The following is a 19,985-nucleotide window of genomic DNA, read 5'->3' as shown; positions in this document are numbered from 1 at the left end:
TGTCTCGACAAATCGATAGAAGTGTCACACTTAATTTGACTTGCGTTTTTCAAGACAGATTCTATCTTTCGGCATGAAGCCTTGACTATATTGGACAGATTTGTTAATTTCTTCTTTCTTGATCGACAATCCCAAGACTTGCGTGGTTTTAAGTAGCTCGATGAACCCATGGCCACGTTACTAATTGAACAGTCCACTTGTGGACGTCAAGAGATCGAACCGCGTCCCCGACATATCGTTCCCTTTTCCTTCTAATACAATGCATACACCATTGTTTTTGGAATGGTTGTTTTTAACCTGTGCTACATGTAACTGAATCCGCGGTAGGTAAGCCTCACGCAGGTTGAAATATTATTTATGCACGGGACTTTTAATTCTTATGTTCATTTTTCTTATTTTATCGTTATATTTGACGCAATAGTTTTCGGATTCTTCACGAACACGATGGCGGCAAGTTCGATAATAGGAAAAAAAAAAAAAACAAAAAAAACGGAATACCCGAGCTTAGCCACCAACTGACTAACGAAGTTTTGTGACATACAAATATAGGCTACATATTGGTGGGTGGAAAGTGGTCTTCAATAAACGTTGGTCTCCCAGCAACCTGCGGATGGCCGTCGTATAATTGAAATATTCTTGAGTACGGCGTAAAACACCAATCAAATAAATAAATAAAAAATAAATGAGCGTCGTTGATTGCTTATTGTCACCGAGAATAATTCACCATAGTTATGATGGCGGTGTGCAGGATTATGGGTAATGTAACGCAACCGCTCCTTGAGCTTAGTTTCCAGACAAACTTCCTGACACACGGTTTCAGCCGAACATGTATTCACATGTTTATTTGATTGGTGTTTTACACGACGCTCAAGAATATTTCACAATATACGACGGGGGCCAGTATTACGGTGGGAGGAACCCTGGCAGAGCCCAGGGGAAACCGATGACCATCCGCAGGTTACTGGCAGACATTCCCACCCGCCACCAGAGGACGGCAGCAAAAACTGGACTTGAACTCTCAAATCATAGTGCTAATGCTATACAACTCCCATTACGTGTAGATGACCAAGGTGACAATGTTCTTTGGAAGCGCTGTACAAAATTCCTTATATAGGTGTATCGAGGTGTTTAATTTTTTTTTATTTACTGGATTCGTGTTTCACGGAGTACTCAAGAACACGTGCACTTAAACGACAATCCATGGTCAGTATTATGACGGGAGGAAACGGCGGTACAGCTCGTCGTGGAACATCTGATGCTATAGATATACATCATCGTCGACAATCACATACTCTTATATATAGTGCTTCAAACTTCACGTCAAACCCAGACAATCTAACGACAAACTAATCCAGACAAAGAAACAAAAACAAAACAAACAAACAAACAAAAAAAAACCCAACTCCATACATAAGCGGGATGACCAAAAAGCTCAAGTTGTAATTGCTTTAAAATGATCATCGACTACTTTGTATTTACCATGGCTGACCCCACCCCCACCCCACCTCACCCCCTTGCTTTTTTTTTTCAAGGAAAATTCCAACATTCTCCTTGTCAGGCTTGAATTTTCAACTTGTAAGACTGCAATTATTTGACCAAAACTGTTTTAGGGCGCATAACTCAGAAAATTATTTTACCCCATTATTCGCAAAGCCTCCACATACGAGATTTACCATAGCACTGCGCAATTGTGTATTGACATTTTGTTGCATGCAAAGTGACTTTAAAAACCAATAAATTGGTGTGTGTTTTAAAATAGGTATGAAAGTTGATCTGCTTCTTATGTTTGATGAAATTGGGATAAATGCGCTTTGTGTGTGCAACGTTAATACAGAAATGTCACTTTACTGAACATGTCTACAGGTACAAATGGGGGTAGGGTTAGCAATTCTTACATAACTTTCGTGCAGGTGAGGAGAGGTGGTCAATTTTAGTTTCTAATGACAACCATTGTTGCATCTCAAGAATAAAACAGGGTAAGTTTCCATTTCTGCTGAATTTATTTTCACAGAAAAGAAATTTGACCCACCCCTGTAGGTTACCAAGGCAACAAAATGCTATGACTTCACTTTCAGCAACCACAGGTAAAAAAAAATGGACGTCATGCTAGGCTGATGTTTTAGATATCTTGTAGAGAAAAGTGCAAGCTGCAACTAAGATTAAAAATGCTGGTTTAAAGGACTACAGCAATGGTTGACAGACAGATTCCAAATTCCTCTTGGGAAGAATGAAATATTCTGTGTTTATTTTGTAAGGGTGGTCAAATAGACTGTTCGCACCATTGTTATGTCACAAGCGATGAAGTACTAGAAAAATTTAAATGCTGATGGTGATAAAATGCTAAAATCGATAATCTCCCGCACAACATACATGAATTTTGTATGGGTTAGCAAAATCGATCAGAAGTTCATTAACTGTGACTGTTTTCTAAATCTTCACCACACTCATATCTGACAAAATCTAGCACATCTACACAATTATTCTCCATAAATTCTCCCATAGTTATAGAAGTGTCAAGTAAATACTCTTGATAAATAAGTCTGTTTTCTTCCACTTTCACTTTCTCTTTTGGCACCTCTTCTTCATCACTACCATCAGGGTTGCTTTTACTTTCACTTTCATTATCAGCTTCAGTCGGCCTAGATACTTTCTCACTGGTTGGTTCCTCCCCTCGCTCCCCAATCACCTTAGGGTTCATGCCAACAATGTGTTGGCAGATCAAATGAGTAGTTTCATCCAATGAGAGCTCTGGATTAACTTCACTGCTGACCTGTTTCAAGGTTAACATGGCGCCATATTTACCCATAATGCAATCACTGTTTGTCTGAATCTGTGGCCCTAAAAATAAATAAAAGAACATGATCACCTTTTCTCCTTCGATTTAACAAATGTAGCACAAAACCATAGTATGAAGAAGGTGTCTGATTTTGAGAGGTCATCTGGCTTTACGAAAGAACCTTCCATTCGGCAGATATCTGATTTTAGGATGAAACAATACTTTAGCAAGAGATTATCTCATTCTACCAGTTAATTGTCCCTCAAGTGAAAGAGACCGCATGATTTCTCTTACTAAAATGTCGCTTTGTCAGACATCATATGCTTTTAGGAAAGGACTGTGTGTTTGCAACAGATCTTGGCGTTGGCGGGGCGTCGCCATCTTTTTTCACAAAATTATCCCCAGGGTCGGGGGAGAGAGATCATGAATTTATGATAAAAACACCTCTTTGCAGGATTTTATGGTGAAACTGTTGCTTAAGGAGAGATAACCTGATTTTAAGATAAAACTGTACCTTTACAAAAGATCAGTATGTGATGAAAATATCCGTCTGTCAGAAACTGTCTGATTTTATCAAGAAACAGTGTTTTTAAAAGACATCCTCATTAAGTTATGTTATCACCAACTGAACTAACAATCCTGCAACTGCAGATCACCCCCAACTAACTTCATCACTAACAATAACAACAAGATGTTATTTGGTTTTATTCAGGGAAGATCTCTTCCACTGAAATCAAGAAAAATGACTGATTTTGATCGACGATTTGATACCAGCAGTACTTTGACAAGCCTGGTTTTCCTTAACATAAGATGAAAATGATCATCCTTGTTTATTCACATCAGTTCTACAAGGCAACTTCAGGACTAGAAAAGTCCTTGTCATCTGTTGTAACCATGGTTATTAAGATTCCTTACCTGCCAGGTGCACATAACACCCCAGCTGAATGTCATTCCCCGTGGTCAGGCAGACAGCTCGCCGCGTAGCAATATTTTCTCCAATATTCCCCACTTCCATGGCAACAATGTCTGCCAAAGTTTTCCCATTGCCCGCAGGAACTGTAGCCAAGGCATCTGTGTTCAGGTCACACTACAAGGAAATATAGCCTTAATAACTGACCTATGTTCTTCATACACTTTTAAAACATTTTACATGTTACAAAACTTCTAATCAACATCTCAACAAGACTTTTATGTGATTGTCTGATTGGTGCAGCGTGTCAAAGGTCTAACTCAAGGACTTATAAAAAGTGACACAACCACGAACTATACACAATGGCAAAATATAACTTACAATATGAGAAACTATGATATCATGATGATCTATTTTCAGATGTACTGATGTGTGTTTAGTGTCCTATTCAAGAATATTTCACTTCTACATCTGCAATCAGTTTCATTGAAAGAGGAAACCAGGGTGCTATAATGTCTTAATTATTTGTACATAGACAAATAAAAACCGTTTGTTTGGTGGCACACATTACGGCTGTATTCAGGTTTCTTTACATGATGGCGGACTCCCTGCTAGTTACCATGGAGGCGGACTAGCTCATGTTACATAACCAGTAGGGGGTATCGATGCTGCCTAAAACTTACTGTCTAAAGACATTACATTGCCCAGAATAAACAGCTGACTGTTTAAATTATGCAAATTATGAAACAGCATCTAGGCAGACTGAAGCTGATAATGAAAGTGAAAGTAAAAGCAACCCTGATGGTAGTGATGAAGAAGAGGTGCCAAAAGAGAAAGTGAAAGTGGATGAAAACAGACTTATTTATCAAGAGTATTTACTTGACACTTCTATAACTATAGGAGAATTTATGGAGAATAATTGTGTAGATGTGCTAGATTTTGTCAGATATGAGTGTGGGGAAGATTTAGAAAATAGTCACGGTTAATGAACTTCTGATCGATTCTGCAAACCCGTACAAAATTCATATATGTTGTGTGGGAGATTATCAATTGTAGTATTTTATCACCATCAGCATTTAAATTTTTCCAGAATCTCTCTGTCGCACAGATTCACACACCGTATTTAATGGAAGTGGTGGTTTTCAGAAACACGCAAGACTGCACCTTTACACAAGCACAATGGTTTCCCGTATGGACTACTCACTCGTGGCTGATTTAACTTCACAAAGTTTTCATGGCACGCTGTCGTTAACCTGGCTACAAGATCATGGAACTTGGAATTTTTAGCAACAAAATCAGTCTCGCAGTTCACCTGTTTGTTAAAATAAACAGAAAGTTTATTAAGTTTTCACAAATTACTGGTGTCAAACAATTTACAACAATGAAAGTAATGATTGATGACATGATCTAGAAATCTATGAGAAATCTAACAGAGAATTCAAATTTTTATTTTGCTTTATTTATATTTTTTATATTTTATATTATTTATATGATTGGTGTTTTATGCCATATTTAAAAATATTTTATACGACAGTAGCCGGTATTATAGGGGAGAAAATCAGGTAGAACATGGGAGGACCGATGATGCTGCAAAACTTTTCACAGGTATAGCCTGAGAAGAAGCCAGCATGAGCTGGTGAGAGGTTTCCGAGTTACTGTGCTGCACTAGCATGCTAACTACTAGACAATGGACGCCCCATGTCTTCGCTTTGAGTCTGGTGTATTAGTCATCAAGTAATACAAATCCTGGTTCATCAGGTCACCACTGTTGTTGTTGGTTACCACAAGAAAAAATTTTAAGAATTGAGACCGGCTTGGTAGAAGGAAAAAAAACCTTTCTTTGACCAGAAAAACTGAACTACTGAAATATTTTGATAATTATTTGGATTCAATGGGACATGTATACATTTTATGTATTTTGTTTTCACAGAATACATCTAAACAGAATAAAACAAGGGAGATAATTTAAATACAGTTCAGCCTTAGTGCTTCAGAGCTCTCTTTGTTTGCAAGTTCTTCTTCCACAATACTTGGATAAATTATTTACAGATTTCTGAGAACCTTGCGCTAAGGGTCATTTGAGTAATTATTTATCCCTGTGGCTCAATTCCAAGAAAGAGGTATATCAGTAATTCCTTGAAACAAAGAGAGTGAAACAAGGTACAAATAGACAAGGGGAGCTAACTCAAGGGCTGTGTGGTCAACAGAACTTTACCAATGGATCCCGAACTGACCATTTGTTTGCATCGCAGCTGTATGCTAAATCACATCGGTAGTTTTTCATACCTTTTAATGTGCTAGGCCTTAACATATTTTACACAATTTTGATACCATATACCTAGTGCTAGTGATGCCTTATTTTTGATACACAAAGCATATCGAGTTGTCTAATTTTTTTTTTCTTGATTGGTGTTTTACGCCGTACTCAAGAATATTTCACTTATATGATGGTGGCCAGCATTATGGTGGGTGGAAACTGGGCAGAGCCCAGGGGAAACCAACGACCATCCGCAGTTTGCTGGCAGACCTTCTCACGTACGGCCGCCAGCATGAGCTGGACTTGAACTCACAGCGACCGCATTGGTGAGAGACTCCTGGGTCATTACGCTGCGCTAGCGCTTTAACCGACTGAGCCACGGAGGCCCCAGTTGTCTAATGGTATGTCACATGTTGTGTAATGGTATATTGTTTGTTTATTTGATTGATGTTCTATGCCATACTCAAGAGTATTTCGCTTATACGACGGCGGCCAGCATAATGGTGGGAGGAAACCGGGCAGAGCCCGGGGGAAACCCACCACCATGCGCAGGTTGCTGACAGACCTTCCCACTTACAGATGGATAGGAAGCCAGCATGAGCTGGACTGGAACTCACAGCGATGGTGTATTGTCTAATAGGTGTTTATTACAGCATGTCAAAAACCCTAAGAAAAGAAGCTAAATTGCATATCAAACATGTTTAATACATGGTAGAGATGAACATGTAGGCGGCTTGACCATTAAAACTTTTGTATATCATCACCCAAAACAGCTGGCTCCTTGGAATCCTTCATAGCAAGGATTTGATAACTTTATTTTACAGGTTTACTTTTAGGCAATAATTCCTGACAAAAATTGAGCTTCATATCTTTTTCCTGTTCTTCTTTTCAAATTGATCAGTTATCTTTCCTGTACCTCTATCATGGTAGCGATGTGTGTGTCCTTCAGAATACCCACAAGTCCTTGTGACATTGGTCGACCTTGAAGCTTTGTTGCTCGCACCCATCCCTCTTTCTGGGCCTGCTCTCGCAACCAGTGTTCTGCCTGAAAAAAACAAGAAAAATCTATACAAAAAATATTGCTCACACTGACAAAAGTGTAACTGGAAAAAAGCTTCTCAACTCATGACAGCTTCTTAAATGTTAGTTCACATGTTATATGGCACTATGTCAAATGATGTTAACCGACTGAAAATCAGAAAAAACATCTGTTCATCTCTAAGGCCACAGCAATTTAAGATCTTCTTTTATGGGTTTTGTTTTTTTTTTTTTTGATTGGTGTTTTACGCCGTACTCAAGAATATTTCACTTATACGACGGCGGCCAGCATTATGTTGGGTGGAAACCTTGCAGAGCCCGGGGGGAAACCCACGACCATCCGCAGGTTGCTGTCGGACCTTCTCACATACGGCCGGAGAGGAAGCCAGCATGAGATGGACCTGAACTCACAGCGACCGCATTGGTGAGAGACTCCTGGGTCACTACGCTGCGCTAGCGCGCTAACCAACTGAGCCACGGAGGCCCCTCTTTTATGGGTAGAAGTTTTTTCAAGTATTGAAGAAAGGCATAACAATAAAGCCTTAAAATTATCAAATTTGTGGAAAATGTGGAATGACTGAAACAGCCATGTTTCTTGATGAAGACATATTGCCACGACTGGAAACCCTTGAAAACAGAAAAATCATAAAAACATCAAAAAAAAAAAAAACTCAAAAAATCCCATCAAGATCGAACAGAATAAAAAGGTGAATTTCAAGTTTACATTTTTTCAGTTTTTGGATTTTTTTTTTTTTTTTTTTCGCCTGTAGAACACAAAATAATACTGGTGTCACCTAAGTGATGTTACGACAAAAGTCATGGACAGGTTTTAATGAAATGCACATCATGGGCTTGGGTCAAATACACAACCATTACAGTAATGATGATCATGGCCTAAGAATTTTTATAGCATTCTTCATTTTTCTGAGATATGACACAACTGCAGAGTACTGTCCATCAGGATTTGCATATTTAGCTTTGGGTAATGGTTTGCTCCCTTGGACAGAGTGCAGCTGAACCAATGACGGCTGAACTGGAATAAGACATCAGTGGTTTTGCCCTAAATTTATTTATTATTTTGTTGGTGCATTATGGTGTGAAAATACCGGCAAGGTGTTCACAAAAGGGCAAGTAACAGGCTGCAGACAGCTGTCTACTGCCGTCCCTGTAGCCGCCTAGTTTGAATATTCTTACTGTTTAAATCAACAGTGATTGTGACATAATTACTTTCAATTCAGCCACCTACTTCTGAACTCTGACCTCTGTCTCCAATTCCAAATGAAAACCCTGTACCGGCCTGAACTAGGGGGAAACCCGTGACCATTCGCAGGTTGCTGTTAGACCTTTCCACACAGGCCAGTATGAGCTGGAGTTAAAATCACTGTGAGCGTACTGGTGAGAGGGTTCTTGGTCATTGGGCCATGCTGGCATGCCAACCACCTCGACTAGTTTAAATGATACCCCATTGTTACACTACAAAGACACTGAACATCAGACAACAAAAACGAAAACTATCAGCTCTGTATGACCTGGAATAGACCTCACGCCTGAGGTTTTTTGGAACAACATCTGAACTGCGCTCAGAAACTCAAAATGAAAAACATGAACGGGAAGGGTTACCTTTTCAAGGTCATTGTTGAACTGCTCAAGGGCATTTTTACAATGCATTATGCTGAATCCTGTTTTTTTCCGCAGTTTGCTCAGCGTTGCCTTGTCCACTCCAGCCAGTCTCCGCACACTGGTGTGTAGACATCGGGAATTGAGAAGGATTGCAAACATCACACCTCAGACTATCTGAAAGATAAACATACAGTAGATTATTTTAATTATGTTTCATAAAAGGAGCTCTCATCTATTGAAACTTCACTTAGATATCTCAACATATATTATATGACAAGGAGAGAATGTCAACCATTTTGAATTTTGTTGCATGGGCCTGTCACACATTATGCAACAATATTATGGCTCTGGAAAGTTACCTGTACAGACTTTTTTGATTGAATGATGTGATAGACTGAGAGACAGAAGTGTGAGTGTCAGGTACGGGCCACTGTGAAAGTAAGTGTTAATCTATCATCGGTCATCAGGGGTACCTAACCATTTCAATGTGATGCACACTTGAATATGCGTGTACCAAAACGGTAGGACGGAATCAAATTGGAAGGTCAAGTAGAATTTTCTGCTTGGAGGTGATAGAGACCCGAGGCCCGTTCTACAAAACAGTTGCAAAGTGCACCTGGCACAATTTTCATGACAATATACAGTGAAGAGATACCTCACCATGGTAAATAATCTTGATGCAACACTGCAACGGCTTTACAGACAGAGGCCCTTGAGGTAACTGCTCAGGGAATACAAAGACTACTAGATCACGGAGTTGCTGGCAGATCGCGGACATTAACTACGCCTGCACATGCAAATCTTGTTTGACCCCTGACCTTACCTTAACTTGCAAAGCATGTGTTGCTGAGCATTGTTACAGTGTTGTGCGTATTAATTATGATAACTTATAAATAGGAGGAAATTTTCATAATAAGCCAGAGTTTCGTTGCTTGGTGCAACCACAGATTTGGAAAATCTAAAGAACCAGGCTTGCTGAAAGGCACTTCGATGTATATTTAATGACGCGAGGAGGAAGAAGTGATGTTACAAAGTAAAACCTAACGTAACGTAACACAGCATTACAGTAGCACTCAGTCTAGAACAAGTACGGTAGCATGACAGCTGACATGTACTTTATAACACTCATCTTCATGCGCCCTTAGCTGGCACTACAGACTTAGTTTTTCGTTAGACCTGTTTTATTGATGAATGGAAATAGAAAAATTGAAAGAGGAACATGACGCAAGACAACAACAACAACGGGTGTTTATGAGCCATTACAAGACAATGACAGCAGCAGACGACTATGGGAGCAGTTAAACTGAAAGTATGCAAAGTAACAAAGAGTATGAATTTTGCATAACTTCAACGCAAAAGATTCGCTTCATTCTACGGGAATTATTAGCTCGCCTTCGTCAACCAGATCCCCGGCAAAAAGCACGTGTGTCAGGAGAAGAAACGCCGCTTTTCATTGGCTGACTAAAGTTGAAAGTAAACGAGTCCATTGCCCAAGCAATATGACAGGATAGCATCATAAAAGAAATGTACGAGACCCGTTCGTAATTTTGAAACTGGCCATTTCATTAGCTCTTTGCTGAAACAGAAAGCACAGGAATTTCGCAAGAGACAAGCATTTCGGTTGTTTGCAGCCCTCTGCTTCCTTTCGATTACAGCCTTTGCCGACTCAAATACAATACTGACTCTTAAATATTCTTCCAACATTTGTTATAATACTGACTGAACAGAATAAATGCTTTATGTAAATCAGGCTTGTTTGGAGCTCTTTGTTGTTTGGAGGCACATAAAATCGTCTTGCATGTAGACTGATAATCTGAGGAAAATATCCCTGTTTGTAATTATACCCGATATACCTCAAAGTCGGACTTCCACGCGTGAAGTGTTCGGTTTCGTGGTAGAGGAAAACATAATTTTTCCGCCCTGGGATATGACGTCATCCTTATTATAACAGCAAGCAGAACATAAAATGGAAGTTAAAATAGTGATATTTACAGCAGTATTTTCTATCAGCCTATATATACCGTCTAGTCCAATATCCCCCACAGCAACCATTCAATGATTGTTTGATTTGATAATTTGGTTGATTGATTGATTGATTGATTAATCGCACTTTTTTCTGGAATGTAGATATTTTGGCACTGAACAGTCCACGGGGCTTGTCGGGTGAGTTCGCGCCGTGTTGAATTTGTTAAAGACGATTTGTCTTCTATCAATATACATGGTGTGCAAGTTCGGACTGTCAGGTGCGGGAAAATGTAAAAGGATCGTTGGTTTACAGCGAACAACGGATGTCTCCCCTCATAACGCATTCCGCCATCGAAAAGAGAGAAGTGAAAAATGGTTGAACATCAATCAAGTAAATAAATAATTATAGAAAAATTTCTCTCAGTTCTTTTTCGGAAAAATTGGGATATGTATTTCTTGTTCAATAGATCGACAAAATATGCATGGGTGAAAAGAGAAACATTCATATTTAAATTAAATTTTAAATTTTAATTTAATTGGCTAAAAGGGGCACACCAAGATGTAAATATCCCATGATCCGAATATAAGTTCAACAAAACACCTATTACGTGTGGCAAGTTGCGATAAATATGATTTGCAAAGGTTTGTGAAAGTGGACCCTGCATACTTGAGAGAATAAGTGGACTAATGTGTGAAAAAAAGGCACATAACGATGCGGCGAAACCTTTGAAATGAACCATTTACGCAAATAGTGCATGCCTGGCATTTAGGCCATTCGATCATTAAAAGTAAGGATGTGTGTCAAAAATTTAACCGACTGACCAACCGACAGATCTGCAGACACATAAACTTATAAAGTTAAAAATGTTTAATATTAGCAAGAATAATGGTAAATTGTTTATGTACCACTGGTGTTTCTTTTTTCTATGTCGGAGTGGGGTGGGGGGGGGAGATGCATTTGGGCGGGGGGGGGGGGGTAATTTGAATCATTTTTTACCACTCCATCTGCAGCGGAAAACGAAAGTGTATGTGCAGATCATAAGCAGCTTATCAATGAGATTCCGGGAACTCGACCCTGCGATTATCACGAAATGGAGCAAAGCTGCTACTTGCCGCGTAAACGGGACAAACGCTGCTTTGCATACTCGTGTATTATCAAACCTGTAATATGGATAGTCCTATGTTGGTAGGCATATGAAGATATTTATGATGTGCACTAGCTATATCCTCTAGCCTGGTCTTTGTTAGTGACCTCTCTGTAGCAGAATTACAAGGGGAGCGGATTTTAGGCTTCATCTGTAGCTCAGGTGTTACAGCTACGCATACAAAGCCGGTATGTTTATATGCCTTGTGTAAAGTACATTCATAGACGCGAATTTTATTTCTTGTGATATAAACGTACGTATGTGTAAACCACAGTATAGCCTAAATACACTCGTCGCTATTAGGGTTGGTGTATAAAGTTGGTGTATATGGCATGCATTTAAATAGACCTTATAGTTCTGTTGATGTTTGTTCTGAAAGTGTTTTAACTACTAGCATGCCAATTAGTGGTATAATTAATCGTTTAATTGGATATGCGTTATTAAGATTACATCTAACGGCTTTTGAACTTCTCAGATGAATTTTTCAGAAAGTATAAAATGGAGGATAATCGATGTAGATACAAACATACAGCCACACCGTGCACTGTCGACGCATTTTTTTTGGCAGGTTGTCATGTCGTATAGTAGCGGGATGCCATGTCGCGTTTTGATTTGTTTATTTGACTGTTGTTTTGTGCTGTGCATCAGCATTTTGACTTCTACAGTTTTGTAGGAGTTGGAAGCTGGAATGCCCGGAGTAAGCCACAGCATGATCTTTGGCGAGACACGTGCGAACACTCTCACGCGTGACGTAAACCTTTCACGTGATATTGATACTGGATTCTTGAATTTTTTTATGCAACCTGATAAATAATATTACAGATCAGGCGAAGAGAAACAAGATTTTTACAAAAAAATATATAGTAAATAATGGATGTTTGAAACAATATATAATATACTATACCATAATATACAATTTAATATACTAAACTGACTGAAATAAGTTCAAGTGTAATGTATAGTTATCTTAGATCAAGCTCCTTAAGTCGAAACACATGTACATGTACGTCCAAATCGAAAGTAACATGGAAAGATTTGACCATGACTATAGGTCATATTCACCCGGGGTAAAATTCCTCGGGGTATCCTAAAGTAAATAAGTCTACAGTTGGTCACAAGGTCATTGACACAGCGCAGCCACGGCGACTGATTTTCACTTGCAGTTTTGCAGGTAATACTGAAAGTGAAAGCTGAAATGTTGTCAGTTAAATCCATTTTCCTTTGATGTAAGACGAATTGTTGTTTACTTCCATGTGTAACTAAGATGAATTTATGTGTGGATGTCACGTTCTTTGGCAGATTTTCGTACAAATTTAGAGAAGGATCTTCGACAGTTCGAAGCGGACTCACAAGATGGCCGACGCAGAAATTAGGGATAGGCCTGCGTGGCGTGGAGCGATTTTACTGCGCTTTAGACCGGATCCTATATAAGTTTGTTAAAGATGAATAAGTCACTGTTCTATCTTTCCCTGTTTTTCCACCGTTATGTACACGAATAAGACGTTTGTTTTTATCCTCAGTGCGCAAACAGACGCCGAGGTGAAGCCCGATCTGTTGAATTTTTGTAACTAGGTACTGCTTTCTCTTTCAGTTTTCACACAGTCGGGAGCTTGTCATTATTTACTGTTCACGGCATAACTGCCGTTAGGTCACGAGAGGTGAAAATTTTAGCATTTCAAAGGTTTACCATAAGGAATCAATATCGTAATACAGTTTCATGTAGTATGACATTAATTAAAACTGTTTTCAAAATCAAATGTAGGTGTGCATGTTTTAATGAAAGGATTTTTGTCTTCGCTTTGCTTTGTACAGAAATGTAAACATGTAAATAACAGAAATGTAATTGAAGTCTTCCTGGAAGTGGAAGTGTTCTAAACTTTAGAAAATTCCTGGAATCATTTTTCACTAGGCTAATTAAAGCGGTTGAGATTTAACCCACAGTTAGAGGGAAACCTTTCTTGAAGGTTAACCTTGTGTTAAATTTATAAATGTGCAGTGAGATTTCTGAAGTACATCATTGTGTATTCTGAGTAAATAAAGCACTGATACAATAAGCACCACTTAATTTTTCCTATTTTGAGATGTATGATGCAGTTGACAAAGATGGTTGTTGAAAGTGGAAGTTTTATGTTTTTGTCAAACCCCATAACGTTGTTAAAGCCCCTCACAAACGTCTGATCAGTGAATTTGACACTGCGACCTCATTGTCTAGGGTAACAATGCTTTAGTCAAGAGGGCGAGGAAAGGTTCCATATAATGCACCCCACATGAAATACTTAGCTAATTGAAAGTCTTATTTTGCAAATTATAGTAGACAAAATCATACATGTACATTTTCCTTTCTGGTATTTAATGATATATTGCCAGGGGGATATTTTAATGTTCACAAATCCCAAGGTGATATAATATATTCAGACATGTAGCTCTTCATTGTATTACATGTATGTGTAATAAGCATTTTGAAATAATTTTATGTTCATTTCTCTAAGTTTAAGAAGTTAAAAAAAGAAGTTGTGTGTAAGTGACAGATGTATATTTTATGAGATAAAGTACAGTCGTTCAGTGGCATTTAGAAGTTATTTTAATTTTTTTGTCATGGTTTGTGTTTTCCAGGCTCCCCTCCGAAATCGGATATTTTCTGTAACGACAATGTCATGGCTACACGTGAGAGCCCCACCCTACAACACCTAAACAAGGGTTCCTGTGAAAAAGGTAAGCAGTGTTAGGGGTTCAAACCCTGATAGCACTGATTATGTTATTGCTATTGAGGAAGGAATTAGGTGTAATAATACAGTGGATTTTGACAAAACTTTCATTTTTTCCATGGGGTTTAAACAGATACGCACACACGTTCAGATAAGGTTTTTTTCTTATAAGATTTATTACCTTAGCTATATCTGTGGGTGTGTACACAGGGAAAAAAAAATATTCTGATCAAATCCTTTGAATTACTTGTCATCAACATACGTTATTTTATTGGTAACAAATTAGGTCAACAAGTACAGGTACAACTTTTAAATGTTTTCCAGGATTATTGTTGATAATAAATGTACAGGTGGCTACCCCGGGGCATAGTTTTGAACTTTGGGTGGGTGAAGGAAGGCTTACTTCCCCATATCATTGGCAGGCAAGACTGTTTTGTATCGGAGATTATGTTAATGTTGTGGGTTGCCCAAATTGTTAGAAATGTAACATGTTTGTGTGTATGCTAATAAGGATGTTTACTTGGAAAAAGAAAGATATAAATAATCAGGGGTGAAAAATATAGGCCAGATTGTTAAGAAAACAGGACATGGGAGAGACATTTGACACGTCAGCTGTGCAGGCTTCCTTCATGTACCTGTTCAAGCTGCAGATAGTGATATTAGTGAGGTTTTGCAATGTCAGGTGTATGCATACAGCCACTGCAATTCTAAAAACCTTTTCACATGTTTGAAAGATCTTTATTGAAGCATATTTTGAAGGCATTATTCTGTGAACACTGATAAAATTACACTTTTTCTGAAGCCCTGAAATTGGCCAATCCAACCAGTGTAGTTTTGTCTCCAAGAGTCAACTTTGAAATAAATGTTTAAACTGCACTGAAAGTTGCTCTTTGATGTGGAAAATGGTTGAAGAATTTGGGTACCAATTCAGTGTGTGACACACAGGCCATTTGCATGATTGCCACATACCTTAGCTGTCATACACATCAGTACAGATAAAAATATTAAACAGGTAAACAGTTTTACCTATTTTGGCTATGAATTGTAAGGATACTATTCTGAATCTGTTGCTTTTGTTTTGGACAGTGAAATTGAGTTCATACATGTAATTCACAAATAAGCAAAAAAAAAAAAAGAGAAAGTAGGATTAAAAGTGGCGCCGCATCGTATATGTCATCAGAATACGTGTGTAAATGTAAACAATTTACAGTTGTCGTGGTCGTGTTCACATGTGTCCGTACATCATAGCTTGGGGTTTAAGAAACTTGTCTTGAATACTGACTGACGCAATGTTCATCTGATAAAAGCGGATCTGAGTAACCTTTGAAACATGTGGTTATTTTTGTTCATAAACTGTGTAATTGCACTGTCTGATACCGATCTGGCCTAGAAAGGGAAGTACTAAATTGTTCCTGTTTGCAGCTGTACACTTACTTTCAGTTTCATACATGTATTCAAATCTGCGTGAGCCCTAGTTGTGTTCATTTACAAATCAACGTAAACTGATAAGGTCTTCGGATTGGTTTTGTCTTTTTCATAGAGGGGGAGTATGTTTGAGTCGCTGTAGTAAGTTTTGTTTTTTTATGGATAAATCTCGTTCTCTGGTATTAAAGTTTAATTACTGCTGTAAAGTATACTATTGACTTTTTCTCTGCTAAACAGAGCACATTGTTTTATATTTGCAATGTATGTTAATTCATTAAAACTCATCTCTAGGATCATGTGTGAAAATCTGATCTCACACCTAACTCAATTTTTGACAGTTACAAAATGAGATATAGGATGGCTTTTATTTATTTATTTGCGTTGTGGATACTTAATTTAGTATATTTCGCTTATGCAACTGCGGCCAACATTTTGGTGTGAGGAAACCAAGCAGAGCCTGGGTGAAACCCACAATTATCTGATGGCTTTTACCAATACCGTAAAGGTTGTTAAAATCTCTATTGAAATACATTTTTTTGTTCATTTTACTTACTAGTGTATCTTTCATGTGCGTTTTTATTCCCGTGCCAGTATCCAAGGGGACTATAGGTGTACACATTGTCTGTAATGAAGTTTTCATTTTGAGCTGTGTCATCCATTTTCGCCAAAATTTTTGCACTTTTTGTCTTTATTTTGGATTTGGATAGTTTTCCAGACTTTTTTTTTTTAAAAGTTCTCATATTGAATTGAAACTTTCTGTCCTCCTTTGGGCTGCAACATGGCTATTGTTTTGATAGCTCACACTGGTAGGCCTACATGGAGGGCCAGGGCCTAATCTGGCCTCAGAAGGACCGGTGAAGGGCTCCTCATTGTTGAATATTTCGATTCTCATATATTTTAAAGGGCCTCGGTCCCTACGGTTGACTTCCAAACCACGTGCACACCACAACACGTACCTAGCCGAAAATTAGGTCTAAGAATGGCTTGTATTTACTGATAGAGAACTCTGCCATCCCAGATGAGATGTGCATCTGATCATCACATTGTATCATAGCTACACCAGGCCATCATTAAAACGTTGTTTGTTGCGGGTAACAAACCCTGTTTTCTTTTAAGTAGGGTGGTCGGCATTTTTCTTAAAAACTAAATTGAAAGTAATTCCCGCCTCGCATAATCTGAATGCTAATTGAATTATCGCGGGTCCAATTTTCGTCACGTGCTTCAGGGCATACATTTTTTATTTTAAATCCTCTTTAAAAACTTTATTGTTTTCTTAACCAAGTTCTTTTATACTGAAGCCAGATATCCCTTCTTGATTTTGGATCCAACATTAATTTGAGTAAATTTACGAACTTTAAACCAAGAAAAATGAAGTTGAAAGGCATCCATTGCTTTTTTTGTTTGACGCAAAGAGGTCCGGTAATCGGTCGCTGAGAAGGGCTGGATCAGGGCCTGGAGGGATAGCAGTGCACATGTACTCGAGTTCAGACATCATACCCTATTAGAAATAATGATTTTTTTTCAAGGTCGTTTTGAGTTTTTTCAGATATAACTGCCCTGTAATAGTGCTATATTGAGTGTTGTAAAGATCCAACTACCCTGGGCCAAAATTAAAGTATTAATTTGCTTGATATCAGAAGTCCTTTATAACAAAAAGAGGGTAGATGGATCGAAGAATCCCGTTCAACTGATCACAATTAACCATGCAACCATCCAGCATTGATCAGAATGCAGTACTAAATTATGTCAGCCATAATGTTTCAATTCTCAAAATTTTGTACATTATCTGAGTCGTTAGATACCCCGATCACGAGACAGAAGCATTTGATTTCTGGACGAGTCTATTGTAGTTCTATGGGTGGATAGAGGTTGTTGTTTACATTGAATAAAGCAGACGACAAATATAAACAAAGAAACAAAATGGCTATTTTTTTCTGGCCGAGCGAGCGTTTATTTTAAAGAAGAAAAGTATCAGGTTACAGATAATTTAAAGCCCATAGGGACGTTTGAATGCTACACAATAAGAGATAACAATCGTTTCATGAAAATTTTTTTCTTGACGTACGGACCTGATAATTCTTCATGCGAGTCTTTCTTTCAGCGGCCTCTCCTAAACGTCCTAGTTGACCACAAACCATGGTATGGCAATCAACCATTGGGTCACAAAACAATCGGATCCATGATGTCTGATATTTCCTGCAATGCAAAACTTAGCCGCTGGTACACAAATCACTGCGTTCTGGCTGCGACAGCCACAGCTCTTGCTGATGCCTTCGACCTAAAATATAAACTCTTGCACATCGATTTGATGTAAAACTACTGTTAGACTACCCTGGCGCGAACATTGTTTCTTAAGTTTAAGCACCATCTGTGTACATTTTAAATTAGATTTTATAGACACCAACTTCTATATGAAGTCGGTGGGGGGGGGGGGGGGTGCGCTCACCAGTTTGGCCGCTGTGAGTTTAAGTCCGTCTCATGTCATAGGCGGAAAGGTGTAGCGGCAACCTGCGAATGGCCGTGGGTTACCCTCAGGCTCTGACTGCTATCCTCCCACCATAATGCTGGTCAACATTGTATAAGTGAATTATTCTTGACTATTGAGTAAATTACCAATCAAATAATTAACATGAATGAATCGGACAACCCAAGCCTACATGTACATACACTGTATCTGTACTCAGCTGAGGTTTGTGGTTGGAATGTTGTCATTTGTGATAAGCTATGAGGGATCTTCTACATAATCTGCAATAATGAATTTAACAAATTTACATTTTCAGAAAGATATCAAGCAATCCTATACATTTTAATTTTACATGTAACATACATGTATGTTAGTGTTTTAATTGTGTTCTTCTAAGACAAAGATGGAGTAATCGACTTTTTATTTACATGTAGTTTGTGGCTGGTTTGAAGGTAAGATGCCTGCTATAGCTGTCTTGTCTAATAGTATCTGATTTCAAATCATCTCAACTTATCTTTTTATCCCACATTTCCACAGATTCATTTTGTAGCCTCTTAGGTCAAGTTTGAAAACCAGTTTGCTCCATGCATTTGTTTGACAGATTCAGTATCTGATTGGGATATACTTTCTGTAGATTTGCTTGTTTATTTTAACTCTTCTTTTTAACCCTAAGACGAATGCAGCTTGATTTGCATTATATTTTCCGTCAGGTACCAGTACAATGTCTGCTGAAACATGCCAAACAACAATGCTCTCCTTGAAGTCAAAAGGCAAGGCAGACAAGGGAGAAGAGATGCCAACTGTTTCGTCAGCGCAGGCGGGCTGTCTGACATTTCGCCTGATTGTGGGAGATAAAGGGGTAAGGTCTCTTTGTCATATTGCCGTTTAGTCTGAAGAGGTTGTGTCTCTAACACCACAACAGGAGCCAAGTGAAAATGGTTTATTTATTCCTTTGATTGGAGTTTTAGGGTGTACTCAAGAATATTTCACTTAAATACAGTGGAAACCAATTTGATTTAATACCTATGCCCTTTCCTCGGGTAACACTGCCTTCCATCATGGATAAAACATCCAGATAATCAGTCAATCAACTGATCAGTCAATCTGCCAATCAATCAATGAGTTGTTTTCCTTCAGGTTGTGCCGACAGTGTACAGTAATGGCCGTCTTCCCAAGGACAAGTTTAGGCGGAGGAAAAATGAAAGTCGCAGAGAAGCGAAACAGTGGGCCAGAAATAGTCCGTGTTCCGCTGCCGCCAGCGTTTGTCAACAAAATGAAAACGTTAGCTTCAGCAGCGATGACAACAACGACATCAGCACCTACACAGCCATCCGCCGCAGATGTTACGAAATGTCCTGTTGTCATGGTACCCTCATCCTCAACTTCAACTGCAACTGAGACATCGACGGCGAAATCTTCCACGATTGTCACCTCCACAAACTGTGTTGTTTCAACAACGCAGCTGACATTTTCGGCAGCTGCCCCGATACTGTTCTCAAACTTACCACCATTGTGTCGGAAACCCTAACAGTGCCGTCTAGTGCTGCAGTCGTGAACAAGGCACCAGATATTTTATCCGCACCCAACCTGGACAAGAAAGCAGACAAAAACACCAACATCAAAAACAAAGCGGAATCAGGTAGTGGATGCTTAATTCCCAAACCGAAATCGAGGAACAGG

The 19,985-nt window shown here is 38.7% G+C and overlaps 2 protein-coding genes across 2 annotated transcripts; one reads left to right on the top strand and one right to left on the bottom strand.

Moving 5' to 3' along the window:
* Positions 1–1,743: 1,743 nt before the first annotated feature.
* Positions 1,744–9,150, bottom strand: LOC135464783 (elongation factor Ts, mitochondrial-like). Its single transcript, XM_064742330.1, has 5 exons — positions 8,602–9,150; positions 6,860–6,988; positions 4,891–4,998; positions 3,692–3,863; positions 1,744–2,838 (listed from the first exon to the last, which is right to left on the bottom strand). The coding sequence occupies exons 1-5, from the start codon at positions 8,758–8,760 to the stop codon at positions 2,411–2,413; spliced, it is 996 nt and encodes a 331-aa protein (XP_064598400.1). The 5' UTR covers positions 8,761–9,150; the 3' UTR covers positions 1,744–2,410.
* A 3,703-nt stretch (positions 9,151–12,853) lies between these two features.
* Positions 12,854–19,983, top strand: LOC135464927 (uncharacterized). The gene is made up of 4 exons (XM_064742501.1): positions 12,854–12,882; positions 14,325–14,423; positions 19,016–19,164; positions 19,443–19,983. Exons 2-4 carry the CDS (start codon positions 14,366–14,368, stop codon positions 19,701–19,703), a joined length of 468 nt encoding a protein of 155 aa, XP_064598571.1. The 5' UTR covers positions 12,854–12,882; positions 14,325–14,365; the 3' UTR covers positions 19,704–19,983.
* Positions 19,984–19,985: the final 2 nt, after the last annotated feature.

The sequence above is a fragment of the Liolophura sinensis genome, chromosome 4, assembly GCF_032854445.1.
Source record: "Liolophura sinensis isolate JHLJ2023 chromosome 4, CUHK_Ljap_v2, whole genome shotgun sequence".
Taxonomy (NCBI): domain Eukaryota; kingdom Metazoa; phylum Mollusca; class Polyplacophora; order Chitonida; family Chitonidae; genus Liolophura; species Liolophura sinensis.
This window is presented reverse-complemented; position numbering and strand designations above follow the sequence as displayed.